Source organism: Oryctolagus cuniculus, chromosome 11, assembly GCF_964237555.1.
Source record: "Oryctolagus cuniculus chromosome 11, mOryCun1.1, whole genome shotgun sequence".
NCBI classification, from domain to species: Eukaryota; Metazoa; Chordata; class Mammalia; order Lagomorpha; family Leporidae; genus Oryctolagus; species Oryctolagus cuniculus.
This window is the reverse complement of record NC_091442.1, coordinates 115,086,720-115,111,573: the sequence shown is the minus strand read 5'-3', so window position 1 is coordinate 115,111,573 and position 24,854 is coordinate 115,086,720. Positions and strand designations below refer to the sequence as shown.

At 65.8% G+C, this 24,854-nt stretch overlaps 1 protein-coding gene across 2 annotated transcripts; it reads left to right on the top strand.

The window, feature by feature from the left end:
• The first annotated feature begins 229 nt into the window (after positions 1-229).
• Positions 230-20,393, top strand: KCNJ4 (potassium inwardly rectifying channel subfamily J member 4). 2 transcript variants are annotated; one of them, XM_051845911.2, is made up of 2 exons: positions 230-1,165; positions 18,356-20,393. In XM_051845911.2, the coding sequence occupies exon 2, from the start codon at positions 18,395-18,397 to the stop codon at positions 19,721-19,723; it is 1,329 nt and encodes a 442-aa protein (XP_051701871.1). In that variant the 5' UTR covers positions 230-1,165; positions 18,356-18,394; the 3' UTR covers positions 19,724-20,393. The 2 variants fall into 2 exon arrangements, with proteins under 2 accessions (XP_051701871.1, XP_017197584.1); XM_017342095.3 differs by lacking the exon at positions 230-1,165 and adding an exon at positions 9,988-11,187.
• The last annotated feature ends 4,461 nt before the right edge of the window (positions 20,394-24,854 follow it).

Genomic DNA, 24,854 nt, shown 5'->3' with positions numbered 1-24,854 from the left:
GCCCGACCTCCCAGAGGAGGTGCGCAGGGCTCCTCACTGTCCGGTCTTTGGGACGGAACGGGGAGCGCCAAGAGGAGGGGGCCGGGCCCACGGGACTCCAGACTGGCCGGCTCCCACCCACCCGCTCCAGGCTCGGAGGAACCCTCCCCACCTGCCCCTGGGGGGGCTACAAAACCCGGGAGCGGATTCTCGGAGCGGCTTCTGGGAGGAGCGCTCCCGGGGCGAGGAGGAAAACCCGCGCAGGATCTCGGGCAGGAGCGGGGCACGCAGCCCCCCAGCCCCTGCCCCCGGCCGGCGCCGCAGGCCCCGCGGGAGCGGGTTGCATGCCCGCGTAGACTGAGCGAGCCGGGCCGGGTCGGGCCCCGCGGGCCGCCGGGGCTCCGGGCCGGGCGCGTGGCCTCCGCAGCGGGGCGCGGGTCACGTGTGAGGAGGGGCGAAAGTCTCGCAAAGCGGGCGGCAGGCGGCGAGTTGGGAGTTCTCGGCGCGCCGCGGGCCGGGAGCTCGGGCTCCAGGAGAGCCGGGGACGCGGCGGCGGAGCGGGGCGGGGGAGAGCGCCGGGCGCGGGGCGCGGAGGGGACGCTGGAGACGCGCGGGGGAGACAGGCGCGGCAGAGGCGGGGGCGCGGGGGAGACGGAGACCCGGACCTCGCGGGCAGAGCGCGGGAGGCGGGCGGCGCCGCGAGAGGGCAGAGACCCCCGCGCAGCCGGAGCGAAGCCGGGAGCAGCAGCGGCAGGGGGCGGCCGAGCCCGCGGCGGGAGCGGGAGGGTGACCCCAGGCCGGCGGCGGAGCGGGCAGCGCGCGCCAGCGGGACCCGGTGACCGACAGAGCTCTCGGCGGGGGCGGCCGAGGCGCGGCGGCGGGGCCGGGCGCCCCCGGAGCCCCGCGCTTTGAGCCCGCACCCGGGGCCGGATGATGCTGACGCCCCGGCTGCGCCGAGGGCGCGGCGCGGGGCAGCGCTGAAAGTTGGGTGGCCCGCGGGGAGCGGCGCAGGACGGCGCGGAGGTCCCGAGACCCACGCACGGACCGACCGCAGCCGGGGAGGGCGCGGGCCGGTCGGCCGCGTCCGCGGGGAGCCGCGCCGGGACTCCCCGCTGCCCGCGCGGACGCCGTGGGATGTAGCGCCCGCTCACCGCCGCCCGGACACCGTCGGACCCTCAACCCCGGGGTAAGCCGGGCGCGCGCCCTCCGCGGCCGCTGTCCGTCCGTCTGTCCTGCCGCGTGCGTGTCTGTCTGTCCCAGCCCGGCCGCTCTGGCCCCCACGGCTCTTCAACTTGTCCCTGACCTGGGTCCCGGCGCGCGTTTGGCGCGGTCCCGTGACTTCCCAGGAGCTAGCGGGCTGTCCGCGTGTCCGTCGAGAGCGTGGCGGTCTGGGTGGCGGCTGGGGAGGTGACTGGAGGAGACCCTGACCTCCTGGCCGGCCAGTGACCCTTTCCCGCCTCCGCCCACCCCCACCTCCCCAACCCCCACTGTCAGACCCAGAGCTTCAAGGCAGGTGACTGGGGCAAGGGGGTGGAGGTGGGGGTGTCTCCTTCCCACCTCCCCCCACCTGGCACGTTTGAGCACCTGCTGTGTGCCGGGCCACTCCAGGGCAGACGGGCAGGGACCCACAGTTCACAGGGTGGGAACCGAGGCTGGGCAGAGGGAGAAGTGGTGCTTCCGTCACGCAGGCAAGAGAGGTGTGAGACTCCCCCCACCTGCAGAACGGGCCCCCACCCACACTCCTGTGCCCTGCCCAGGCTGCAGGGCCCGGCGCCCAGGTTCAGTTCACCATGGAGGGCTTCCGGAGCAGTGGGTTGGCAGCAGCAGGTGGGGGGAACCCAGAGGGGCTGCAGCCGTTCGTGTGTGTGTGTGTGTGTGTGTGACATCCCCTCCTCCACACATACAGTCCGGTGCCCTCCAGGGCTCTAGGGTTTGGGGGCCTGAGGGGCCCCGGAGTCACATGGTGGCCCTGCCTGGCCTGCGCTGGCTGGAACAAATGGAAGAGGGGTGCGAGGGGCCCGAGCAGAGGCTGTCAGCCTGCCTGGGTGGATCCACATCCACGCTGGAGCCGGGAGGGCTGAGTCTGGAACATTCGACTCTGTTCCAAGGTGTGGGGGGGCCCTCTGTGGGGTTGTCTACACTGGGCAGAGAGCCTCATATACCCTGCATTCGGGTTCCTGAAGTGAGCTCAGCTGCTGAGATGGAGTGCCCTGGGCGAGCCACTTCCCTCCCTGACTCTCAACTTCCAAATCTGTGGAATGGGGTCATTGCTCCGCGCCCCACTGCCCTCCACTGGGGGGCGCTGGGCTGGGGAGTGGCTGGGCGGGTGGGAGTAAGGATTTTTTTCCTTTAGGGGCCGAGCAGCTCGTGGCCAGGGGCAGGGTGAAGGGACACTGCCCTAGGACAGGAGTGTCCAGGAATCAGAGGGACCTGTGGCTTGGGAGCCGTACCTCGTGGACCCTTGGGTTCCCCTTGAAAAGGGTCCTCTCCCGAGAAGGTGGAGCTGTCCGAGGTGACTCAGAGCTGGGTTAGGGTTTCTGCTGGCTGTCCTTGGGCAGCTGGCTTGACCTCTCTGAGCCTGGGGAACTGGACCTGGACGGACTTCGAGCTGCGCGCACGAGGCCGCAGGCTGGCAGCATCTTCGCGGATGTGTGCGGGAACTCTGGGCGAAGCAGCCCTGGGAGATGCTGCGAAAAGATTTCTGTGCTTTAGGCTAAGCGGGAGGGGGCAGGAGCCGTGTGGGCTCACAGGGCGGCTGCTTCTTAATGTGGATCTGGGGGAGGCGGGGGCGAGTGCCAAGGGGGGTGTGAGGAGGAGGGGCCCCTCTGCGGGGACTACTGAGTCACGAGGACAGGGACGCGACATGACAACCAGCAACATGGTAACCAGGAAACTAGCGGCGGTGGGAAACGGAGCCGGAGCGCGTGTTGGGGGGTGCGGGTGCGGGGCAGCGCTGGCTGGAGGGTCCCTGCAGCAGCCCGCCGGCTTCCCCCAGACAGGAAGGGAGGCCCGGAGACCCGGTGGGCCGGGGAGGAGCTGGGGGCCCGAGTGGAGGGAGGGGTCCGCAGGGCAGGGGGCTTCTCCTGCCTCCCAGGCTCCTCTTCTCCTCCACATCTCCGCTTTTCATGCCTCTCCCCCCCAGGATGCCAAATTTGGCTCACGCAATCTGTCGTCTCTCTTCTGAGATTGGCACCGGGACGAACGCCGAGCGCATTACATCACCGCTGCTCCCCTGCACGAGGGAGCGGGAGGCGAAGGGCCGGGGCCGGGGCCGGCGGCCAGCCCCCAACTTTCTCTCCCGTCTTCCTGTCTCCTCTTCCCACCTCCGCTGTAGGTGGTGGGATCTTGGGAGGCAGCTGGCTGCGGCGCAGGGCCCAGAGGCAGGACGAGGGGCGGGCAGTCAGGCCGTGGCGCTGCCCCCTGGCTGTGGTTGGTGGCCACCTCGGGCAGGGTCCACATCTGTGTAGAGAGCAGCCGGCCACGCCTGCAGTGCCCGCTCCCTGGGCGCAGAGGAGGCAGCCCTGGGTGTGAAACTGCTGTCCGTGACCTTGAGCAAGCCGCTGCACCTGCTTCTGCCTCAGGCTCCCCAGCGGTACAATGGGAACCCTAGAAGCCCTAGCGGCAACCCCCCCCCGCAGGGCAGGCGTGAAAGAGGGGACGGAACAGGCGGGGAGTAGGGGACAGACCCACAGGCACTGCAGGGGGCAGGGGAGACGGAGCAAAGGGGTCTTAACTGAGACAGGTGGCTTGGAGCTTCAGTCACTGGTGCCTCCCCGGCCAGGGTCACGGTGATGGTTTCAGGTGGAGGAAGCAGAGGCAGGCCTGAGTGCAGGAAGCGGACAGACAGCGCACCTGCTCCGAGGGAGGGACTCCTTTCAGGCTCACCTGAAGCCAGCCTCAGTCCCAGGCAGGGACAGGTTGCACTGGGGGTTAAGCTGGGTGGTTGTGGTTCATTCTAGAAAGTTCCCTGCACTGGAGGTAGAGAAAGATGGGGAGCCGCCGTGGCTGCTCTGGGAAAGAGGGGGCTGCTCGTTCCTGGAGCCGTGCCAGCAGGACCAGAGGCGCACCTGCCAGCCAGCCTGGTCAGCTGACGCCTGCTTCATGGGCAAGGCTGAATGACATTCCCACCTACAGGCTCCTGGGAGACTTTGATGTCCCCAAAGGAGGAGCTGGGACATAGCACCCACCACGCACCTGCTCCCCGGCCGGAACCCTCACGCTGTCCCACCAGGCACCGGGCCAGGAGGTTTTGCAAATTCTTTCATCGTCCCTGCAACACCCGCAGGGTTGATCTGAAATCCCCGAGTAGTTACAGACTCTTCCCAGGGTCACACAGCAAGGAAGCCGAGGGGTCCGGACCTGAGCTCAGATCCGCCTGGTTCTGGGGGAGGGGGCTGCCTCCGGGAAAGAGCGGGAGATGCTCCTCCCCCAGGCCTCGGTGTGGCCAAGAGGGTCTGCTCGCCCCCACAGCGCATCACCTGTGCAGGGATCCTCTGGGGGCTCCCACCCCACCCCCTGCTCTAAAGACAGAGCCACACGGGAGGGGAGAGCTCATTTTACAGATGGCAAGGCTGAGGCTCAAAGACAAGGCAAGTCCTGTCCCACGGTGCCCAGAGAGTCCTACTGGACGCGGCCCGGGGCGCCGTGCCCTGCACCACTGGGCAGTGACATCTTTGGGATGAGGGTGGGGCTTGGGGCACAGAGGGCTGAGGAGGGCCAGCTCCAGGCGAGGGCTGCCTGTGCGAACAGGCAGAGAAGCCGGCAGGGACAGCAGGTGTCACACACACACACACACACACACACACCCGCCCTGCTGAGGTCACAGGAAGCTGAGTGTGACACCTGCCTGCCAGGAGGGGGTCCTGAGTAGCCTTGAGTGCGGTTCCCCGGGTGACCCTGCGGCAGTCCCTCACCCTCTCCGCGCTTGGTCCGCCGTGGGACAGAGGAGCTGCCGAGGCGCCGTCCCACGCTCACGAGGCCCCTGGGCCCTGGCGAGGGGCGGGCGGGAAGCCTGGATGCTGGCGTAACCTTTAAGCCTCCTGGGCGGCCCCAGCGCTCCTTGGGGCGTGGGGGCAACTGCGGGCTCAGCCCTCCTTCTCTTTCTCATCTTTATTTTTCTGCTGCTCCCTCTCCCCTGGCTACGTGGGCCGATCTCTGCTCAAACTTTTAATTCAGATGGTAATTGGAATAATAATATGGGCTGAGTCCCCTCTGCTTGTGACGCCGCAGCTGGCGGAGCACGGCTATGAATAGACTTTGAGTCACACACGCGCGCTCCTGCAGGCGCGCACTCGGCGCTCACAGCCTGGTGGGCGGGGTGCAGCGTGGGGGCAGGGGCTCACGCTCCGCCTGGCTCTGGGTCTTGCTCCCCCAGCTGCTGGGGTGCCCTGGCCAGCACTGCCCTGTGTTGACCTGGAAGACGTGGGGTATCGGTGGTTCTCCTCGTCTGCAGAAGGGGAAACTGAGGCTCAGCAACGGGGGTGGGGGTGGGGTGCCGGCCCCACGGAACAGCTGGAAGGTGTCTGGACTCCATCTCCATGGGTGGGTTCTGCCTGGTGCCTTTGCAGGCTGTGGTGAGGAAAATAAACCGAGGCTCCCTGGGGAGCAAGAGTTGCCCAAAACCTCAGGGGAGGAAGCAGCCACATGCCCCCGTTGGACTGTGCACCCGGCCGCGGCCACGCCGGGAGCCCCGGGGGGCTCCTGTCTCTCCCTGTGACAGTTTACCTGCTCTCTGGCCAGTCCTCGGCCAGCGTGGTACCAGCATGTGGCTCCTGTGGCCTCGGTGGGCCTGAGAAGTGGGCTCTGGCGGATGGAGGAGAGTCCTCCATGGGTTCTCGGTGTTCCCACCCCCAACAGGAGCTGTGCGGGGAGAAGGTGGCGTTGTCATGGTGACCTGTCAGCCGGGAGCCGCGGTGGAGGCCTGCCCAGGTGGGCCGTGGCGGGGTGCAGTTGGACCTCTGTGTGTGGGGGGGCAGCTCAGGACTGGGACAAAGGAGAAAGCCCCCCAGCTTTCCCAGGGGCCCTGTGTGCTCTGCATCTGCATTTTCTAGTCCTTCTCCGGGCACTGTGGAGAGGCCACGGGGCTTTGCCCAAGGTCACAGTGATGGTGGCAGAGTGGGGGCTGGACCAAAGCCAAGGGCCACTCCCTCTGCTCCTCTCTCTCTAGGGCACCCCCTGTCTTTGGGGCTTGGAGGGGACCCCCAACTCCTGGGAAAACCCCAGGTTGCAGCCCCTTATCACAGCCAGAAGAGGAAGGTGCTCAGCCACTCACTGACCTGCGTGACCTTGACCAGGTCACGGTCCCCGCCCCCCCCCCAGCTCTCTTGGCCCCTCCCTGGCTTTTTCCTTCTGCTGCTCTGTCTGCGGCCACCCCAGCTCCCCCCAGGCCACAGGCGTGGAAGGGGACCCCAGCTTGGCCAGAGAGGAGGGGGACACGCCTGCTGTGGGAAGCTGATGCCATTCGGCTGGAGGGAGAGTGAGGCCCAGGGGAGGGGTCTGCTCAACCCCTCTGGGGCCACCCTGCCCCCTCCCCTGCCGCCCAGCCTCGAGGACAGACAGGACTGGACTCCGGGGCCGACCAGGGGAGGTGGCAGACACAGGCCGGAGGGGTGGCCAGTGTAGTCCCAGTCAAGGCCCATGGATGGGGGACAGAAGGACTGGGTTCGAGTCCAGCCCCACCGCTGAGCAGCTGTGTCACCTTGGCCAGGTTTTCCGCCTCGGCGAGCCTCCGAGCCCGAGCCGCGGGGGCAGCCTTGTGTCCCTGCGTCTGCAGCTTGCTGGGAGGACCCGGGAGTCTGCACGGGGGCCGGGGCTGCCGCCCTACTCAGTGGCCACCGAGTCCCAGCCCCCCACTCACCGGCCCTGACCCTCAGACACTGTGCCTCTGGACAGCTCCTGTGTCGGCGCGCGGCCTCCCCCGGCCCCAGGCCGTAGGGCAGGCGGGGCACCAGGCCAGGCTGTGCAGCTGCAGACCCCGAGGCCACCTGGCTTTCCAAAGAGCCTCTCGCTGTCTGGGCTCTGGGGCCGTCCCCCTGAGAGTAGGCGGCGAGTGAGCAGTGCAGGAGAGGGAACAGGTGGGTGGGGGTCCGTGCTGTCCTGGGTCCTTGAGGGGACAGGCCGGAGCACAGAAAGGAGCATGGCCAGCCAGCACGGGAGCTGCCAGCTGCGTGGACTGCACGGCACCGCCTCCCTCCTCACAAGCAGGCGGGCCGTCTGAGCAGGGGTGAGCTCCCTGTCCCGGGAGATATGTAAGCAGCTACTGAATGGCACCTGGTGGGGGACAGCAGAGGGTCTGACACGGGGCGTGGTGAGGCTCAGACGCAGAGTTCCCATTGCCTGGGCTGCAGTGTGGAGGTCCCACGCGGGGGGGGGGGCTCGCACCTGTTCCCAGCATCCCCCTTGGCCTCCAGCAATACCACCCGTGGGTGTGCTGCCAAAGGCCTGTGGCCTGCGCCTGAGCCGTCGCGGCTTCAAGACAAGCCCTGGGCCCCCCTTCGCCCCATTCTCGGGCCAATGCTTTTGAAGTCGCACTGAAAGTCGCCTCACTATGTAAGGTGGAAGGTGAAGTGGAGTTGGTGGTTCCACCACGTAAGCCAGTGTGAAGGCCCGCGCTTTTCTGGATGCTCCTGTGTCAGGGAGCACAGGACAGGGGACGCTGACCTGTGTGTGCCTGCACTCCGGGCCTGGGTAGCACCGAGAGAGGCCAGGTGACAGGGCGCCTTGTCCCCTCAGTGCCAGCTGCCTGGAACGGCAGTGTCTGCTCGGAGCTCCCAGCTCACCCGGCCCCTCCAGGTCAGCGACCCCAGCCCTGGGCCTTGAACCCAGCCGGACCCAGTTCCCGGCCCTGCCCTGCCCGTGTTCCCGCTCACGCTCGTCCCACGTCTCCCTGGGGACCCTCGCTTGGCGCCGTTGGCTCCCGTCCTCACGCTCACATGGGGGCTCGGGGAGTCCCTCTCCCTGGCACGTGGCAGGCGCTCAGCGAACGTTGCTTTGGCCAGCAGTTCCTCTGCGGCCGCGTGCTGTGGCGTGCCAGAGGGGCCGCTGTTCCAGCACAGGGTGCGTTAGGGACGAGGAATGAATGAATGAGTGAATGAATGAGGGACCTGGCTGGGTCTGGGAGTCTCTGGTCTGAGGAGCCAGCAGTGAGATGGTGAGAAATGGGCCCGCCTGGGGCGCCCTGCCCACACACAGCAGGCGTCCGTTAGTGAGAGTCCCTTAGGTGTGACCGAAAGAGCACTGGGGTGGCGGCCAGGCCGAGTGCTCCACAGGCAGCCCTGGCCCGGGTCCCATCTCTGCGGCCCAGCACCCGAGGTCCTTGGGCGCTTCCCGCTCCCCCGCCCAGGTGCTCTGTCCCATGCCCGAGGACTCCTCTGTCCCTGCCGAGAGGGGCTCCCTGACTGCAGCGTCTCCATGGTCACGCCGCGTCACAACCCCGGGCTCAGGTGCTGTGCCGTGCGTGAGTGCGTGAAGCGCTACGGGCTGGGCCCAGGGACGCGGGGAACAGCAGAGAACCCTTAAGGATGGCGTGAGTGGGATGGGTTTGGACCAAAAGTACTGGGAGGAAGATCAGGCGACTGGATGGAGCGGCCCTGGAATCGGGACCGCAGGGTAGGGGGCGTGAGTGCCAGAGGCTTGGAAGAGAGAATCCCAACCAGGAAGGAGCGGCCAGTGCAAAGGCCCAGGGGTAGGAGCTAGGCTTGGTGAGCCCAACGGACAGGAAGAAAGACCCCTGGGGAGTGCAGAGGGGGTGAGGTCAGAGAGCCAGGACCTCGCCCAGGGCTATGAGGCCAACCCCAGGCCATGGGGAGCCCTCGGCGGGGCTGGGCGGCAGCAGCTGTGGGTTGTCTGGGCAGTGATGGGGGGTAGTGATGGGGTTCTGCAGGTGTGGGGGTCCGGGCCCATGGTTCCCTGAGCCCCCTGCGGGGTGATACCAGCAGCCCCTGCCTCACAGAGGCTCAGAGGTGAGCCTGGTACCCGGCCCACAGTGCCCACCCAGCCTGGGCTAGTGGCTGTGGCCATTACAACCTGGGCTTGGAGAGGTTTATGGGTGGGTGCCCAGGCCTCCGCGCCTCCTGTTGGGGAGACAACCTGGGGCTGGGGGACGGAGGAGTGAGGATGGGGGTGCGGCTGCGCCTTGGCCGCGTGCGAGGTGTGTGGTGCCCCTGAGCCGACCCCTGGGGGCAGGAGTCTGCCTGTCGCTGGCTGGCTCAGGAGGGAGATCCGGCGGCGGTATTTTAAGCCGCAGGACTGGATGAGGTCACAGGGAGGGCTGCGGAGGAGAGAAGGGAGGTCGATGAGATGGCCGAGCCTGGGAGCTGCCGGGTGAGTGTGCGCAGAGGTGCGGCCGGAGGGGTGTGGGGCTGCGGCCCGAGCGAGCGGGGCGCCCTGGCTGGGGAGCTGGGGAGCGAGAAGGGGACCAGTTGAGGCCTCCAGCCGAGGCGGCCAGGCGGGCGGCGGGAGGCTGGGCGGTGTGGGGGAGCTGCGGGCCGCCCCCTCCAGACGGGCTCGTGTCTTCACGGCCGGCCACAGTGCGTGTGTCGCTCTCCACTTGATGCCTGTGACTCAGAGAGGTTAAGGCAGTTCCTCAAAGCCACACAGCCCCAGGTGCCGCGCTTCTGGGGTCCGCGTCCTTCTTGGGCAGCCGGCGGCACACACATGTGCACGCCGACTTCAAAACTTCCCGTGTAGGGGCTTCCCCAGAAGCAGTGGGCTCCGAAGCAGAAAAGACAGAGGCGGGGGTGCCGTGGGAATGCCGGCCCTCCCGAGGCAGCCGCTGTCGCCAGTGTCCCGGGTCTCCCAGGGCCAAGCTGGCTCATGTCTCTGCACATTGCTTTTCTGCTCGGTTCATGCGAGCCGCAGCCACTCTGCCGTCCTCCGGCGCTGCCTCTTCCCGCGCAAAGCCGCCCTGGAGGCCCGCGTGGCCCGTCCAGCGCGCCGCCCCCCGCCCGGTTCCCTGCCTGCCAGGTGTGCTGGCGGCGGGTGGCAGAGCCGCCGCGTGGGCCGCCTCCCGCCCTGCGTGCGTGCACATCTCGGGCTGGAGTCCCAGGCGGTCCTCGGGCCTTGCGGACTGACCCAGGAGGAAGGAGGCGGGGCTCAGGGCAGCTCCAGTCCCCATCTCCCTGCCCCCATTCCTCAAAGCTCGGGAACCCCCGTTGCGCCTACCTGCCCCAGGACCCGGATGAGGCAATGGGCATAAGGACAGTCAACACCCAGCACCTCCTCTTCTCCCTATTGGCTGTAGAGGGGGGAGGGGCTTCCAGGAGGGCCAGTGGGGGCCCCTCCACCTAAACCACCCTCTTCTCTTGCCTCTGGGACCCTGGCCGGCCGGCTGGGACACCCCTCTGCTGCTGCCTCCGAGGGGCTGTGGGCTGCTCTGGGAAAGAAAAACCTCCAGAGACCCACTCTGGCTTTCGGGTATTAGGGGTGCCCTTCGTGGGGGCCAGGGAGGGCAGCAGCCAGGCGTCCGCAGTGCAGCCAAGGGCACATCTGTGGTTGGGAGCAGGTGACTGGCCCCCCATCCCCCATCCCCCATCCACCGGCTCCTGCCCTTTGCTCCTGACCTGAGGCCTCTCTGGGGAAGTTGCTTGCCAGCCCGTTCACCTGCCCCCCTGCCAGAGAGGCTGGGACAACGGGGGAGGGGGCCGCTGAGCTGAGGAAGGAAGCGGCTGCTCACTGCCCACCCGGAGCCCAGGCTGGCCTCTGTGTGCAGGCCTGGCTCCGGCCTCGTAACCCGGCTCCTCTGTTCCCGGCAGGACTGACTTCTCTGAGCCCGGCACACAGGGGGGCTTGGCCACGCTTCTCAGGGGAAGCGAACGTGGCTGCGTTTCTCTAAGGCAGGAGCAGGTGCCTCGTCTGTGCGCCCTGGTGCTGGCTGCTCCGGTCCACATTCTGGCGCTCGCAAGCTGTGTGACCTTGGTCGCCACGCTGAGCCTCTCTGTGCCTTGTTTTCCTTCCTTCTAAAACGGAGAGGATACAGTAACTGCCTCTGAGGTCACCTCGGGGAGAGAGGCATCGATCGATCCCCGTAAAAGCACTCAGAACCGCGCTGACTGCCCGGAGGCTCAGCGTGGGGTTTGCACTGGGGCTGGAGGGCCTGGAGGAAGCTGTGGGGGAGGCGCAGCCTTCCCTGGCCCCTACGGTGTGGCGGGCACCGCAGTGACCCCTGGCACCTCCCTGCAGGCGGGCGGCATGGAAAGATGGAATTCAAAGGTAAGTTTATTTTGGCACAAAATTTTTGAAATCTATGCCGTATTTTTTTCTTAGTACACATTTGCCATGAATTTTTTTAAAAGATTTCTTTATTTATTTGAAAGAGTTACACAGAGAGAGGAGAGGCAGAGAGAGAGAGAGAGAGAGAGAAACAGAGAGAGAGGTCTTCCATCTGCTGGTTCACTCCCCAGATGGCCTCAACCGCCAGAGCTGTGTCGATCCGAAGCCAGGAGCCAGGAGCTTCTTCCAGGTCTCCCTTGTGGGTGCAGGGGCCCAAGGACTTGGGCCATCTTCTACTGTTTTCCCAGGCCACAGCAGAGAGCTGGATGGGAAGAGGAGCAGCCGGGACTAGAACCAGCGCCCATATGGGATGCCGGCGCTGCAAGCCAGGGCATTAACCCACTGCGCCACAGCGCAGGCCCCATGGATTTTTTTTCCTACAGACCCCCCTCCTCTGCCCCATGTTCCTGTTGCAAATGAGATGGGAGACTCAGAGCCAGGTGGGACTGTCCCTGGCAGTGCAACTCACGCTGGGCAGGCTTGTGGGTAGCACAACCTTGATCGTCTCTGTGCGGGCGTGTGACACGCACGAGGCCCTCTCTCTCCTTGTAGTCGCATGAAGGAAGTGCCATTGCTAGCTTGGCTTAGAGGTGAGGTGTGCAGGGCTCAGAGAGGTTCAGTAACTCGCAGTAGGTCACACAGGTGGAAAGTGGAGTGGAGACAGGAGAGGTGAAGCCACTACGCTGGGAGAGCAGAGGTGTGGGGTCTTTTCTATTTTTTATTTTCTTTTTTAAGATTTATTGATTTGGGGCCAGTGCTGTGGCATAGCAGGTAAAGCCACCACCTGCAATGCTGGCATCCCATATGGGCACCAGTTCGAGTCCCAGCTGCTCCATTTCTGATCCAGCTCCCCTGCTAATGCCCCTGGGAAAGCAGCAGAGGAGGCCCAAGTCTTTCAGCCCCTGCACCCACGTGGGAGTCCCAGAAGAAGCTCCTGGCTCCTGGCTCCTGGCTGTGGATCTGCCCAGCTCCGGCCATTTGGGGAGTGAACCAGCAGGTGGAAGACCTCTCTCTCCCTCTCTGTAACTGTTCTTTTCAAATAAATCTTTCACATTTTTATGAATTTATTTGAAGGACAGAGTTACAGACAGCGGTAGAGAAATAGAGAGATCTTCTACCCACTGCTTCACTCCCCAAATGACCAGGAGCCTGGAACTCTGTCCGGGTCCCCCACATGCAGGGCCACCCTCCACTGCTTTCCCAGGCGCATTAGCAGGGAGCTGGATCAGAAATGGAGAAGCTGGGACTTGAACTGGCGCTCATAAGGGATGCTGGCGTCACAGGCTGCGTCTTAACCCACTGTGCCACAATGCTGTGAGTTCTTAAGAGTGATGAAGAGGAGGGAGTCAGACCTCCTAGGGTCTGTGGAGCAGACTTGAAGGGGGCCGTGGGCAGCGGAGACAGCCTGCCACTTTCCCCCGTGGCTGGGACCATCCCTGGCTCTCTTTGGCTCTGCGGGGCACAACTCAGGCTCCTGGGGCTGACTCTGCAAAGCCTGCACGTGTGAGCAGAGCGCCCCCCGCCCCCCGCAGCGGGGCCCAGGCCAGGGAGGGCTCCGAGCTGGAGTGGGGTCGGTCTGTTTCCTTCCCCGTCCCCGGGGACAGGGTCTCTCCCTCCAGGACTTCTCTGGGTGCCCTGCGATCCCCCTGGCGCCCACCCCAGCAGACTCAAGGTTGCGAGGAGCTGGCCTCCATGCAGGCCCAGGCGGCACAGGACCTGCCACCGACCACCCGCCATACTCCAGACGCTGGGCCCAGCCCCGCACTCCCTGGATTCCTGCCCCCCCACACTGTGCAGCTGGAGCGGAGGGTACCAGGGCGGGGGGCGTGAGGCCGGGCCTGGCAGGGTCCCCGCCGTCACCCACGTCGCTGCCCGGGCATCTCCCCTGCAGGGCGCCGCGGAGCCCGGGCATCAGCTGGGGTTTCTGTAGCGCAGTGGTTGTCCTGCAGCTGCTGAGTGGGGGCCGGCACCGCCGGCACCGTCTCTGTTTTACAGGAAACCAAGGTTCACAGAGGCTGGGCAAGGAGGTGGCAGAGCCGAGACTGAGAACCCATCTCGCCGCCCCAAACGTGGCTGTAACCACCACGTTATTATAGAGAAGCCGGGGCCGCTTCTCTGTGGAAGCCGTGGCTGCCGGCTGCAGCGTGGCCTGGGGAGGCATCGGAGCAGCCAGGGTGCGCGGGAGGGCCCGGAGGACTTGGGGTGGGGTGGGGGGGCAGCGCAGACAGGAGCCAGGCCCGATACAGCAGTCAGGCAGGTGAGTGGGGGTGGGGGGCGTCTGGAGCCAGCCAGACCTGAGTGTGATCCTGGCTTCATCTTTGCTGTCTCTGCTGCCTTGAAACACCCCCCCCCCACTCTGCAGCCTGCAGGCCTTCAACTGGGAAGACAATAGCCCCCCACCCCCGGCTGCTGCTTAATAAATACTTGTTAAGTAAATGAAGGCATGCAGAGATGAGACAGACGAGGCACCGCCCGCCCGCGACGAAGCTGCGCTCCCAGGGTGCTCCTTGCCGCCAGAAGCTGTGCGGGGGGCACTGGCTAAGGGCTTCTGCCCTGCCCGCCTCCCGTCCGTGGTAGCTGCGATTGGGAGCTGTGGGGCCTGGGAGAGGTGCACCTGCCCCACCTCCCCCACGAGTAGGGGGCTGCTGCCAGTCGACTGGCTTCCGTATGGCAGAGGCGGTTGCGGGCGGCCGGGGTGTGTGTGTGTGTGTGTGTGTGTGTGTGAAGTTGTAGTGAGAACTCACAGGACAGCAGCAGCGTGGTCATCTTCCTGCTTGCCCCAGACCCCCCGGCAGGCAGAGCCCCCCATCACCCGGCCCCTTGTCGCTCCGGCAGGGTGAGCAAGGCAGAGGCCCACTTCACGGCACCCCTGGGACCCGAGTTTCCTTTGCCTCGGACACTGTGTCACAGTCCAGTCCTTGGCCTCAGTTTCCCTAGGGAACTAGGGGCTCTCAGGCTGCGTGCGTTCGCAGCACAGTAAAATCAGAAGAAAAACAAAGTCGGGAGATGGCAAAGCGACATCAACGCCATCAGCAGAGAAAGGGCAGTGGCCAGCAGCCCCCTCCCCGCCGGCCGATTCCTAACCCCGAGAGCCCCGGACGCAATCCGGGAGGAAGGCTTCCGCCGGTTTTGCCCTGGGCTGGAGGCCTGCGTGGAGTGGAGGGGACTGGGGAACCGCGTCTGCACTCCCCAGTCCGCCTGGTTCTGTGATGTCACACAAAGCTCTACATGTGACCCTGGAGAAAACCCCAGCGGGGGGCTGCGGCCACCCCCTGGAGGGAAACTGAGGCCAGGAAGGGCAAGGACTCACTCAGGGTCTGGGCAGAAGGCAGCGGCGGAGGGGCTGAACCCTCGCCCCTCCGCGTGCACTGGGTGCGGGGGTGCGGGACCGGCTCCCGTCTTTCAGAAGAGCGGTTTTTGGGAGGCGATGTGCAGGCGCCTGGACGGCCGGGCTCTTTCCCCCTCCAGGGGTCTCTCTCGCGGGGTCTTCCCGAAGTTCCTGGGAAATGCACGTTGTGAGAAAACGGTGCACGGAGCTCAAACCTTTTTTCACGCCAGGATGCATTTATCGTTGACTTCTGCTTTTCCGCCAGCCTTTGGAAGTGCCCTCGTGTGTGCCGGGGTGGGGGCGGTGCTTCTTGTCCCTCTCCTGCCCAATCCGCAGCTGCCCCTGGGCGCGGGGCCCTCCCTCCGCGATCGTCCCTCGGGCACGCGGTGCCCAGTGGGCGCTTTCCCCCGTGTCGCCGGGCTGGCATCCTGTTCCTGCCGAAGGGTGCGTGGCGGCTGGGGCTTTGGCTTCTTTGGGCAGGACGTCTGCAGGGCCCAGGAGGGGGCATCACTGGGCATGTGCAGGAGCTTGGGAGCCCCCTGCAGCCCCCTGCAGTGCCCAGCACATAAAGGGGTGAACGGTGTCCCCGTGGGCTACACTGGGGGGGACCCTGGGATGGTGGGGGCTGGGGAGTGAGTGCTGAAAGTGGGGTAAGTGTCAGGGGAGGGCCGGCCCCATAGCCTGTAGCCCTGGGGCATCTGCGCCTCCTCCCTCCCCCCAGACCCCTGTACACCAGCCGAGGGGCCAGGCCCATCAGGCAGAGAACCAGAAGCAGGGGGCGCCCAGGACCCTGGCCTTGGGCAGGGCCCTCACTGTCTCAGGAACTCAAGGGCCAGCCTGTGGCACTGTGTCCACTCAGCCACTGCCCTGCAGGCCTCTGGGACTGGGCCCATGTGTTCTCTGCCCTCGCCCCGAGGATGAGGCTGAAGGGGTTCCCTCCCGGGGAGGGAGTGAGCAGGCCTGGCTCACCTGGCTCTGGGACCACCCCCTAGCTCTGGGACCACCCCACCTGGCTCTGGGACCACCCCCTAGCTCTGGGACCACCCCACCTGGCTCTGGGACCAACCCCCTAGCTCTGGGACCACCCCACCTTGCTCTGGGACCACCCCACCTTGCTCTGGGACTACCCCACCTGGCTCTGGGACCACACCCTAGCTCTGGGACCACCCCACCTGGCTCTGGGACCACCCCACCTGGCTCTGGGACCACCCCCTAGCTCTGGGACCACCCCACCTGGCTCTGGGACCACCCCACCTGGCTCTGGGACCACCCCCCTAGCTCTGGGACCACCCCACCTGGCTCTGGGACCACCCCACCTTGCTCTGGGACCACCCCCCTAGCTCTGGGACCACCCCACCTGGCTCTGGGACCACCCCACCTGGCTCTGGGACCACCCCCCTAGCTCTGGGACCACCCCACCTGGCTCTGGGACCACCCCCTAGCTCTGGGACCACCCCACCTGGCTCTGGGACCACCCCACCTGGCTCTGGGACCACCCCCTAGCTCTGGGACCACCCCACCTGGCTCTGGGACCACCCCCCTAGCTCTGGGACCACCCCACCTGGCTCTGGGACCACCCCACCTGGCTCTGGGACCACCCCCCTAGCTCTGGGACCACCCCAACTGGCTCTGGGACCACCCCCTAGCTCTGGGACCACCCCACCTGGCTCTGGGACCACCCCACCTGGCTCTGGGACGCTTGCCCTCTGACCCTGGACTCCCTCTGCCTCAGATGTCAAGTGAGGGTCTGGGGTCGCTGTCTTCCTCCTGCTGGGTCAGTGGTACTGACTGAGGCAGTGGGACCGAGCCCTGGGGCAGGGGCGGGGTTAGTGGAGGCAGCGGTCCCTGTCTGCCCTGCAGTTACTGACCAGCAGGGAGGCCACCTGCTGCTGCTGAGACCTGGGAGAGGAGGCAAAGAGAGCCTGGGACCCCTCCCAGGCCCCGCTAGGGCCCCCTGGAGGGGCGCTAGAGGCCACGCCTGCACAGCCTGCTGGTTTGTTGGCAGGTGGGGCTCAGTGGTCCCGTTTTCCGGACAGGAGAAGAAACAGACTGGGGGCAGCCAAGAACTCGCCCAAGGCCACGCAGCGGACTGGGCCTGCGGGGCGGGGGGCGCCTGTGTGCTCTGGGGGGAAGGGGAGAGGCGCAGGGGTCGGGGTGGGGTGAGCGCGGGGGAGGGGTGGGGGCAGGGCTCCGTCTCCCTGGGCCAGGAGAGGGAGTTTCTGGGGGGAAGGCAGGCTGCTGATCTCTAAATTACAGCGTCGCCGGCTCCGGTTGCTGTGGCAACCGAGCGTCCTGCACCGGGGAGTGTATACACATTGCCGCAGATGCACAATTAGATCAGCCAGAAGAATGGGATAGAAAATAGAAACCCCCAGCCTTGTAGGGTTCTGGGCCAAAACATTCTCGGGCACCCAGGCCCGGCGCTGGCCCTGGCAGCCGCTGGGGGCCCCGGCAGCACCGTCTCGGGCCCAGGGCTGCAGAGGCACGGAGGGGCGGACGGAGGTTTGCCTTCCCAGGCCCAGCTGCCACCAGCAGGGTGAGGGCCTCCTCCACCGCAACAGCTGGGGGCGCTGACAGGCGGCCCTGCCTCTCCCCGGCTCCCGGCACGTGGGGAGCAGGAAGGCGGCCGGGAGGGTGACTGGCTCTCAGCCAACACCTGCCAAACCCTTAGGTCCTGTGAGGTTGGAGTTTTCTTAGTTCCATTTTACAGATGGAGCAACGGAGGCCCGAGTGGGGGACATAGCCAGGCTGGGGGTGGGTCTGCCTCTGCCGAGAGCCAGCAGCGTTCACAGCACTGGGGCTGGAGCCGCTTACCTGGCCTCAGTCACGTTCCCGCTCTGAGCCGCCTGTGACCTGGGAACGGGGATGCGTGGCGGGGGGGCAAGGCTCAGGGCTTCCTGTCCCTCTGTTGCCACCGCCACTGCTCCAGGTTGGGGACAGGGCAGGAATCTGGGGCTCAGGGAGAGGAGGCTGGACTGAGGCGGGGCTGCCGTCAATCTGCAGCGGTGGGGGAAGTTTGTGTCTTTCTGCCCGTGTGGCTGTGAGTGCTCTGAGATGTGCCAGTGCAGACGAGGGTATGAGGTTAGCCAGATTCTCACATATCTGAGAGAGCGGGCAGGGCCCCCACCCATTACTTTACTTCTCAAATACCCACCTTGGCGGAAGCCGGGAGCCAGGGACTCCAGCCAGGTCTCCCCGGTGGGCGGTGGGCGGTGGGCGGTGGGCGGCAGGAACCCACTGACTTGAGCCATCACCACTGCCGCCCAGGGTGTGCATCAGTGAGAAGTTGGAGCCAGGGATCGAACCCAGACCCCCTGATGTGGGACAAGGCCAGTTCGCTGCAGAGAGCCACGGGGGTCAGTGGCTACTGCGAGGGGCAGCAAAGGAGGCCGCTCAGCCCCCAAGAGACCAGAGGCAGGGGCTGAAACCAGGGAGCAGAGCCGGAGCAGAGCCGGGCCAGGCAGCCCCGGGGAAGCATCTGGAACAGGAACCAAGGTGGGGCCGAGGGCAGCCTTTGGGAGACTGGCTCCTGGAACTACATCCTGGTGGTCTTGTCTGCCCAGCTGGGGGGACTCCAATCCCAGAGCTGGGCCGGCCTTGGGGGGCGCTGGCTGGGGCCCCGTCCTAGGAGCCACCGCGGCATCGCATGCCCCTCCCACACCCCGCCGCTGCGGGGGTGAGGTGGGGAGCCGTGGGCTCGGATCCCGGCTGGGCCTCCCTGGACAGGCGTCTCTCTCATGCTGCCCAGCGACTCACCTGCCCGCCTCTCCTCCCCTGCAGGCCCTGCGTCTTCCCAGGTGACCACGCCGGCCTCAGGACATGCACGGGCACAGCCGCAACGGGCAGGCCCACGTGCCCCGGCGGAAACGCCGCAACCGCTTCGTCAAGAAGAACGGCCAGTGCAACGTGTACTTTGCCAACCTGAGCAACAAGTCTCAGCGCTACATGGCCGACATCTTCACCACGTGCGTGGACACGCGCTGGCGCTACATGCTCATGATCTTCTCCGCGGCCTTCCTTGTCTCCTGGCTCTTTTTCGGCCTCCTCTTCTGGTGCATCGCCTTCTTCCACGGCGACCTGGAGGCCGGCCCGGCGGTGCCCGCGGCGGGGGGCCCGGCGGGCGGCACGGCCTCAGCGGCCCCCAAGCCTTGCATTATGCATGTGAACGGCTTCCTGGGCGCTTTCCTGTTCTCGGTGGAGACCCAGACGACCATCGGCTACGGCTTCCGGTGCGTGACGGAGGAGTGCCCGCTGGCCGTGATCGCCGTGGTGGTCCAGTCCATCGTGGGCTGCGTCATCGACTCCTTCATGATTGGCACCATCATGGCCAAGATGGCGCGGCCCAAAAAGCGGGCGCAGACGCTGCTCTTCAGCCACCACGCGGTCATCTCGGTGCGCGACGGCAAGCTCTGCCTGATGTGGCGCGTGGGCAACCTGCGCAAGAGCCACATCGTGGAGGCGCACGTGCGGGCCCAGCTCATCAAGCCCTACATGACCCAGGAGGGCGAGTACCTGCCGCTGGACCAGCGGGACCTCAACGTGGGCTACGACATCGGCCTGGACCGCATCTTCCTGGTCTCGCCCATCATCATCGTGCACGAGATCGACGAGGACAGCCCGCTGTACGGCATGGGCAAGGAGGAGCTGGAGTCCGAGGACTTCGAGATCGTGGTCATCCTCGAGGGCATGGTGGAGGCCACGGCCATGACCACGCAGGCCCGCAGCTCCTACCTGGCCAGCGAGATCCTGTGGGGCCACCGCTTCGAGCCGGTGGTCTTCGAGGAGAAGAGCCACTACAAGGTGGACTACTCCCGCTTCCACAAGACCTACGAGGTGGCCGGCACGCCCTGCTGCTCGGCCCGGGAGCTACAGGAGAGCAAGATCACCGTGCTGCCCGCCCCGCCGCCCCCGCCCAGTGCCTTCTGCTACGAGAACGAGCTGGCCCTCATGAGCCAGGAGGAAGAGGAGATGGAGGAGGAGGCGGTGGCCGCGGCAGCCGTGGCCGCGGGCCTGGGCCTGGAGGCGGGCTCCAAGGAGGAGGCGGGCATCATACACATGCTGGAGTTCGGGAGCCACCTGGATCTGGAGCGCATGCAGGCCACGCTCCCGCTGGACAACGTCTCCTACCGCAGGGAGTCGGCCATCTGACCTCCCACGCTCAGGGCTCCGAGGACCTTCGGCACGAAGGCGCGGGGGTGGGGTGGGGGGCTTCCGAGACTGGCAGAGTCCATTCCTGTGCACTCCAGAGCCCGGGCCTGGGAGAGGGCCCAGGGTCCCCCAGCGCCCACCCACGGGCGGCTCCGGGCCCCCAGACCCACTGTGCTCCCCGCACTGACCCTTGCAGGACATGCCCCGGACTGCTGCGGGGGGGAGGGGGAGGCGGCATCGTGGGGTCCTTGGGGGGGCAGGGGCTTCGGTGGGGGGAGGGCGGGGGGCTGCTTTTTCTTTGCATGACTGTGGCCTGTTGCTCATGACCGTGTTTTGTAAATATTTAAAAGGGAGAGACACGGAGACACCCATCCACCTTCTGCCATTTCTACCTGCAGGACGAGGAGATGCAGTCCCGATCCGCGCACCCCGCCCCGCCCCGCCCCTCCAGCCCAGCGCCTGCCCTTGCCCGGCTGGCCCCGTGCGGCCCTCGGGGCCGGCCGTCTTGGCCCCTGGATGGCTCTGGGTTTGGGTGCAGAGGGAGGACCCCAAGGGGCAAGGGGGAGGGCCCTTCCCTCCCTCCTCGTGGTCCCTCCAGGCTCCCAGGCCCAGCCAAGACTGACAGTGGAGTTTGTAACTATATATTTTTAATAAAGTATATGGTCCAGGAGGGGTAGGCTGGTTGTAGACGGAGGGGTGAGAAAGAAGGAGAGAGAGCATTTGGGAGCGTGTCTGTGCGTGCCTGTACCAGCACGCGCACGCGTATGTGTGTGTGTGTGTGTGCGTGTTTGTGTTCATGCTTGTGTGTGTGCCTGCGGGATGCGTACATGCCCATGTGTAAGTGTGTACCCACGTGTGTCGTGCACGTGCACGTGTGTGGCCCGTCCTCAGACACTGACCATGGGGGACTTGTCACCTGCGTTCTCCCCCTGGGAGCTACTGGGGAGGCTCCCGTCGGCACCACAGAGCCCGTGCCGGAGTCGAAGCTGAGTTATTACCTCCTGGGAGAGCCTGGCGGGGTGACAGGCAGCCCTCCTAACCGGGGTGGGGGCAGTGGGGGAGGGGACCTGACGCCGGCCACCGTGGTCACACGGGCTCCAGGAGCAGCGGGCGGCTGGTCCCTGCCCTGCTGTGGGGTCTCCAGGAGGCGCTCCCCTCCCTGGGCCTCCGCGGTCCTGGGCTGGGTCACAAGCACTCACTCAGGGCTCCCACCCTGGTTTCTCCCGAGCTCCCTGCGGCCGCTGTGCTCAGCTGGACGGCCTGGCTGTTTGCTGGCTGGGGTCCTTGGTCCTCCTCCAGGGGTCTCTCCTCCTCCAGCAGCCACCTTGGGCACCTCGGTGCAGCAGCCTTTGAGGGCAAAGGCAGAGGCTGTCAGGTCTCTGAACTTGTAGAACTGCCACTGGGTTCCAGTGGCCTATCCAGGTCACAAGGCCCTGCCCAGATTCAAAGGGTGGGGAATGGACCCCGCCCACCGCAGGAGCCCTAAGTCGAGGGGCCCTTCCAGCTCCAGCCCTGTCCCACGTGCCAGCCACACGCCCAGCATCCGGGCTGTAAGGAGGCAGAGGGCACCGTCCCTGCCCCCGGGAATCCCCTACCTCAGGAGCCAGCAGGCGAGCTCCCGGGGAGGGGCCACTCTGAAAGACCAGCACGGGCACCGTGCACCCGGCGTGCCTGGCAACAGTCTCACCAGGGGCCTCCAAGTCCCACCCAAATACCTGGGTGCACCTCTCACCTCCCTCAGTTCCCCGAACTCATCCCAGACCCCAAGAGGTCTCGTTGGGCAGGGGAGGAGGTGGGGGCTCAGGAGCCAGGGCCGGGAGACCGGAGGCAGAGGGGCTGCTTCCACTTTGCTCTCCGTGCCTCCAGCAGGGGCTGCCCCCACCTGACTTCCCAGCGTGCACTTGGCTGGGGCAGGGCTACTGGGGCGGGGGGGACGACGCCCTTCCACCCTCTGCCTGGGGAGACCCCCTCAGGCTCTCACCTGGGAGCCCCGGCCCCTCTCTCCAGCACTGCAGGCCTGGCAAGCCCTGGCCGGTCTCGCCCCCCTGCCCCTGCCTGCTGGGTTCTCCGTAAGGCTGCGCCGAGCAGCACCCACAGAGGACTCGGGCTCAGGTGCTCCTGGACTCAGACCCCAGGGCACATGGGGCCCACCCTGCGGGGCCCCCACCACACCCAGAGCTACGGGGCCCCTTCAAGGTCCCTCCCCAACATCCTGGCCCCCGTTTGCCACCTGCTCAGACACCCCTGGCTCTCCGGCCAGTCACAGCAAGGCGACCTGCGGGACGCAGGAGGGGCAAAGCCAAGAGCTCCTGAGCGCCAGGGAGGCACTGAGGGGGCGGGGTGCAGAGCTGCAGAGTGGAGCACAGGCGGGCGCAGGGCGCGGCTGCACGGAGCGGCTCCGCCCCAGATTCTGCCGCTCCCTCCGCTCAGAGCTGACTCACCTTCCCTCTCCCACCTGCTCCCCGTTCACAGCCCTCCCACCTGCCTCCCGCTCTGCTCCCTGCTCCCGCGTGTGCCGCTCCCCGATCTCCCCTGGCAGCCGTGGCGCTGCGCTGTGGGCATAAATCAAGCCTCAGCTATGGGGCTGCAGGCTGCAGGGGCCCAGCCGCTTGCCCCCCACTGCCCTGCCCTGCCCTGCCCTGCCCTGGCCCCTCCCGCTCAGTCACAGCCCCCAGGGAGTGGAAGAAGGGGAGCTGGGAGGGGTGCGGGGGGGGGTGCAGGAAGAGGGTGTGGTCTGGGGGAAGCTGACAGTCAGCTGCTTGCCCACAGCCCCCCCAGACACCAGCCTTGCGAATTCACTGTGGCTTCCTACCCCCCGCTGTTTCTGGAAACCTCCTTTCCTTAGGCGTTTAAACGCCTCACGGTGAAACAGAAGGACATCCGGGGGAGGTCAGCAGGGCACTGCGCCCAGGGCTGCTCCCTCCTGGTCTCTCTGAGTCCTCTCAGGTCAGCGGCCATGACCAGGACTCCTTCTTCCTGGGTTGCATTTCCTGGGTCGTGACTTTGCTGCGCACCGGCGGAGTCTTCCATGAGGACATCGTGCCCCGAGATCACAGGGCTCAGGGGCCTCTGACGGGTCCTGGGGGCAGCCCGAGCCCCGGAATGCGGGCACCTTGAACCCAGGCCTCCCGGCCCCCAGCCCAGCGACCTTCCCACGGCTCCACACAGGACCAGCTACGTCATTCGTGGGGCCCACGCTAGATGGGAGGTGTGGAATTCTTGTTCGATAACCAAGTAAACAGAGCCGTGAAAAGCAGTAAAATCTTGTGCTTTTCCTCGCTTCGGAGTTCCTCCTCTGCTCACACGTGTGCTGTGAAGTTCACTTGCAAAACACAAGCTCGAAGGTCGAAGGAAGACATTCTGAAGCGGAGAGCACAGGGCACGGGTCCCTGCGCGAGGCCGGCCCGGGACTGAGCTCTGCGGCCTCACCCTTCCCCCACTGCAGAGCCCCGGTGCTTCCTCCTCTCCATCCAAGCCCTCCGATGACCATCTGGGGGCAGCTTTGTCCCCCTTGTGGCCGTTTGCTTGGGCTAAGCGCTAACTATAAAGGCTGTCGGGATTCCAGGGAACGTTTGCCAGCCTCTCTGTAAACACAAGCTTCAGGGGTGGGCATGAGGACAGCACTAGGGGCCGGCGCTGTGGCGTAGTGGGTAAAGCTGCCGCCTGTGACGCCAGCATCCCATACGGGCGCCGGTTCGAGCCCTGGCTGCTTCACTCCCAACCCAGCTCCCTGCTAACGGCCTGGGAAAAGCAGCGGCGGATGGCCCAAGTGCTCGGGCCCCTGCACCCACGTGGGAGACCCTGATGGAGCCCCTGGCTCCTGGCTTCAGCTTGGTCCAGTGCTGGACACTGAGGCCATCTGGGGAGTGAACCAGCAGGTGGAAGACCTCTCTGTGAAAAGACACCGCTGTGTATCTCTGATCTGCGCCCTCTATCGGAGTGCCTGGGCTGGAGTCGCAGTTCCTCTCCCGACTCCAGTGTCCGGCCGCTGCCCCTGGGAGACAGCAAGTGGGGGCTCGAGCAGGTGCGCCCCTGCCACCCACGTGGGAGACCTGAGTGGAGCTCCTTGGCTCTTGGCTTCGGCCCAGCCCAGTGTCCAGCTGTTGTAACATTGCACAATGAACCGGTGGGTGGGAGCTGTGTCTGTCTCTCTTTGTGCTTCTCAAATTTTAAAAAAGCCAACTTTAGGGACTGGCACTGTGGCACAGCGGGTTAATGCCCTGGCCTGCAGAGTCGGCATCCCATATGGGCGCCGGTTCGAGACCCGGCTGCTCCGCTTCTGATCCACCTCTCTGCTGATGGCCTGGGAAAGCAGTAGAAGATGGCCAAGTCCTCGGGCCCCTGCACCCATGTGGGAGACCCGGAAGAAGCTCCTGGCTCCTGGCTTCAGATAGGCACAGTTCTGGCCATTGTGGCCATTTGGGGATTAAACCAGCGGATTGGAGACCTCTCTCTCTCTCTCTCTCTCTCTCTCTCTGCCTCTCCTCTCTCTGTGTAACCCTGACTTTCAAAAAAATAAATAAATATTAAAAATAAAAGCCGACTTTAGCACCCAAACCTCTCCACGAGGATAGTACAGAGCAGGATTGCAAAGAGGGGACAAGGAAAAAGCTTCAAAACCAAGCCCCCACCCCCTCTCCTCAGGGTGCTCCCCCGGCCAGTGAGGAAAAGTGGCAGGCACTGGGCACATCCGTGGGCAGGAGGGTGGCCCTGGGGCTCGGGGCCAGGTCCAGTGGCACTAGCATGCCTGTCTGCAGAGGACGGATCTTGGCTGGGAGGGCCCCAGAGTCTTGGGTTCGAATTCTGCCGCTGTCATACAGGAGCTCTGTGACTTTGGCCAAGTTGATTTCTGTCTCTGTGTCCAGATCTATAAAAGGGCATGGCTGTCTGTCCCACGTGCTCCAACAAGACCCCGCGTGTGACCAGGCAGGGAACGGGGTCAGGCACGTGACTGGAACCAAGACAACATGCCCTGCCTCTGGGAGGATTTTGGCTGGCTTACAGGACGAGCCCAGGTGGTTTACGAACGGCCTCTGAGCTTCCTGGCAGCCGCGCAAAAAGGGAAACCCGACGGGCGGCAGAGCTCTCAGTGCCTGAGCCCCGGTAGCAAGAGAAAGAGCTTGGGTTTGAC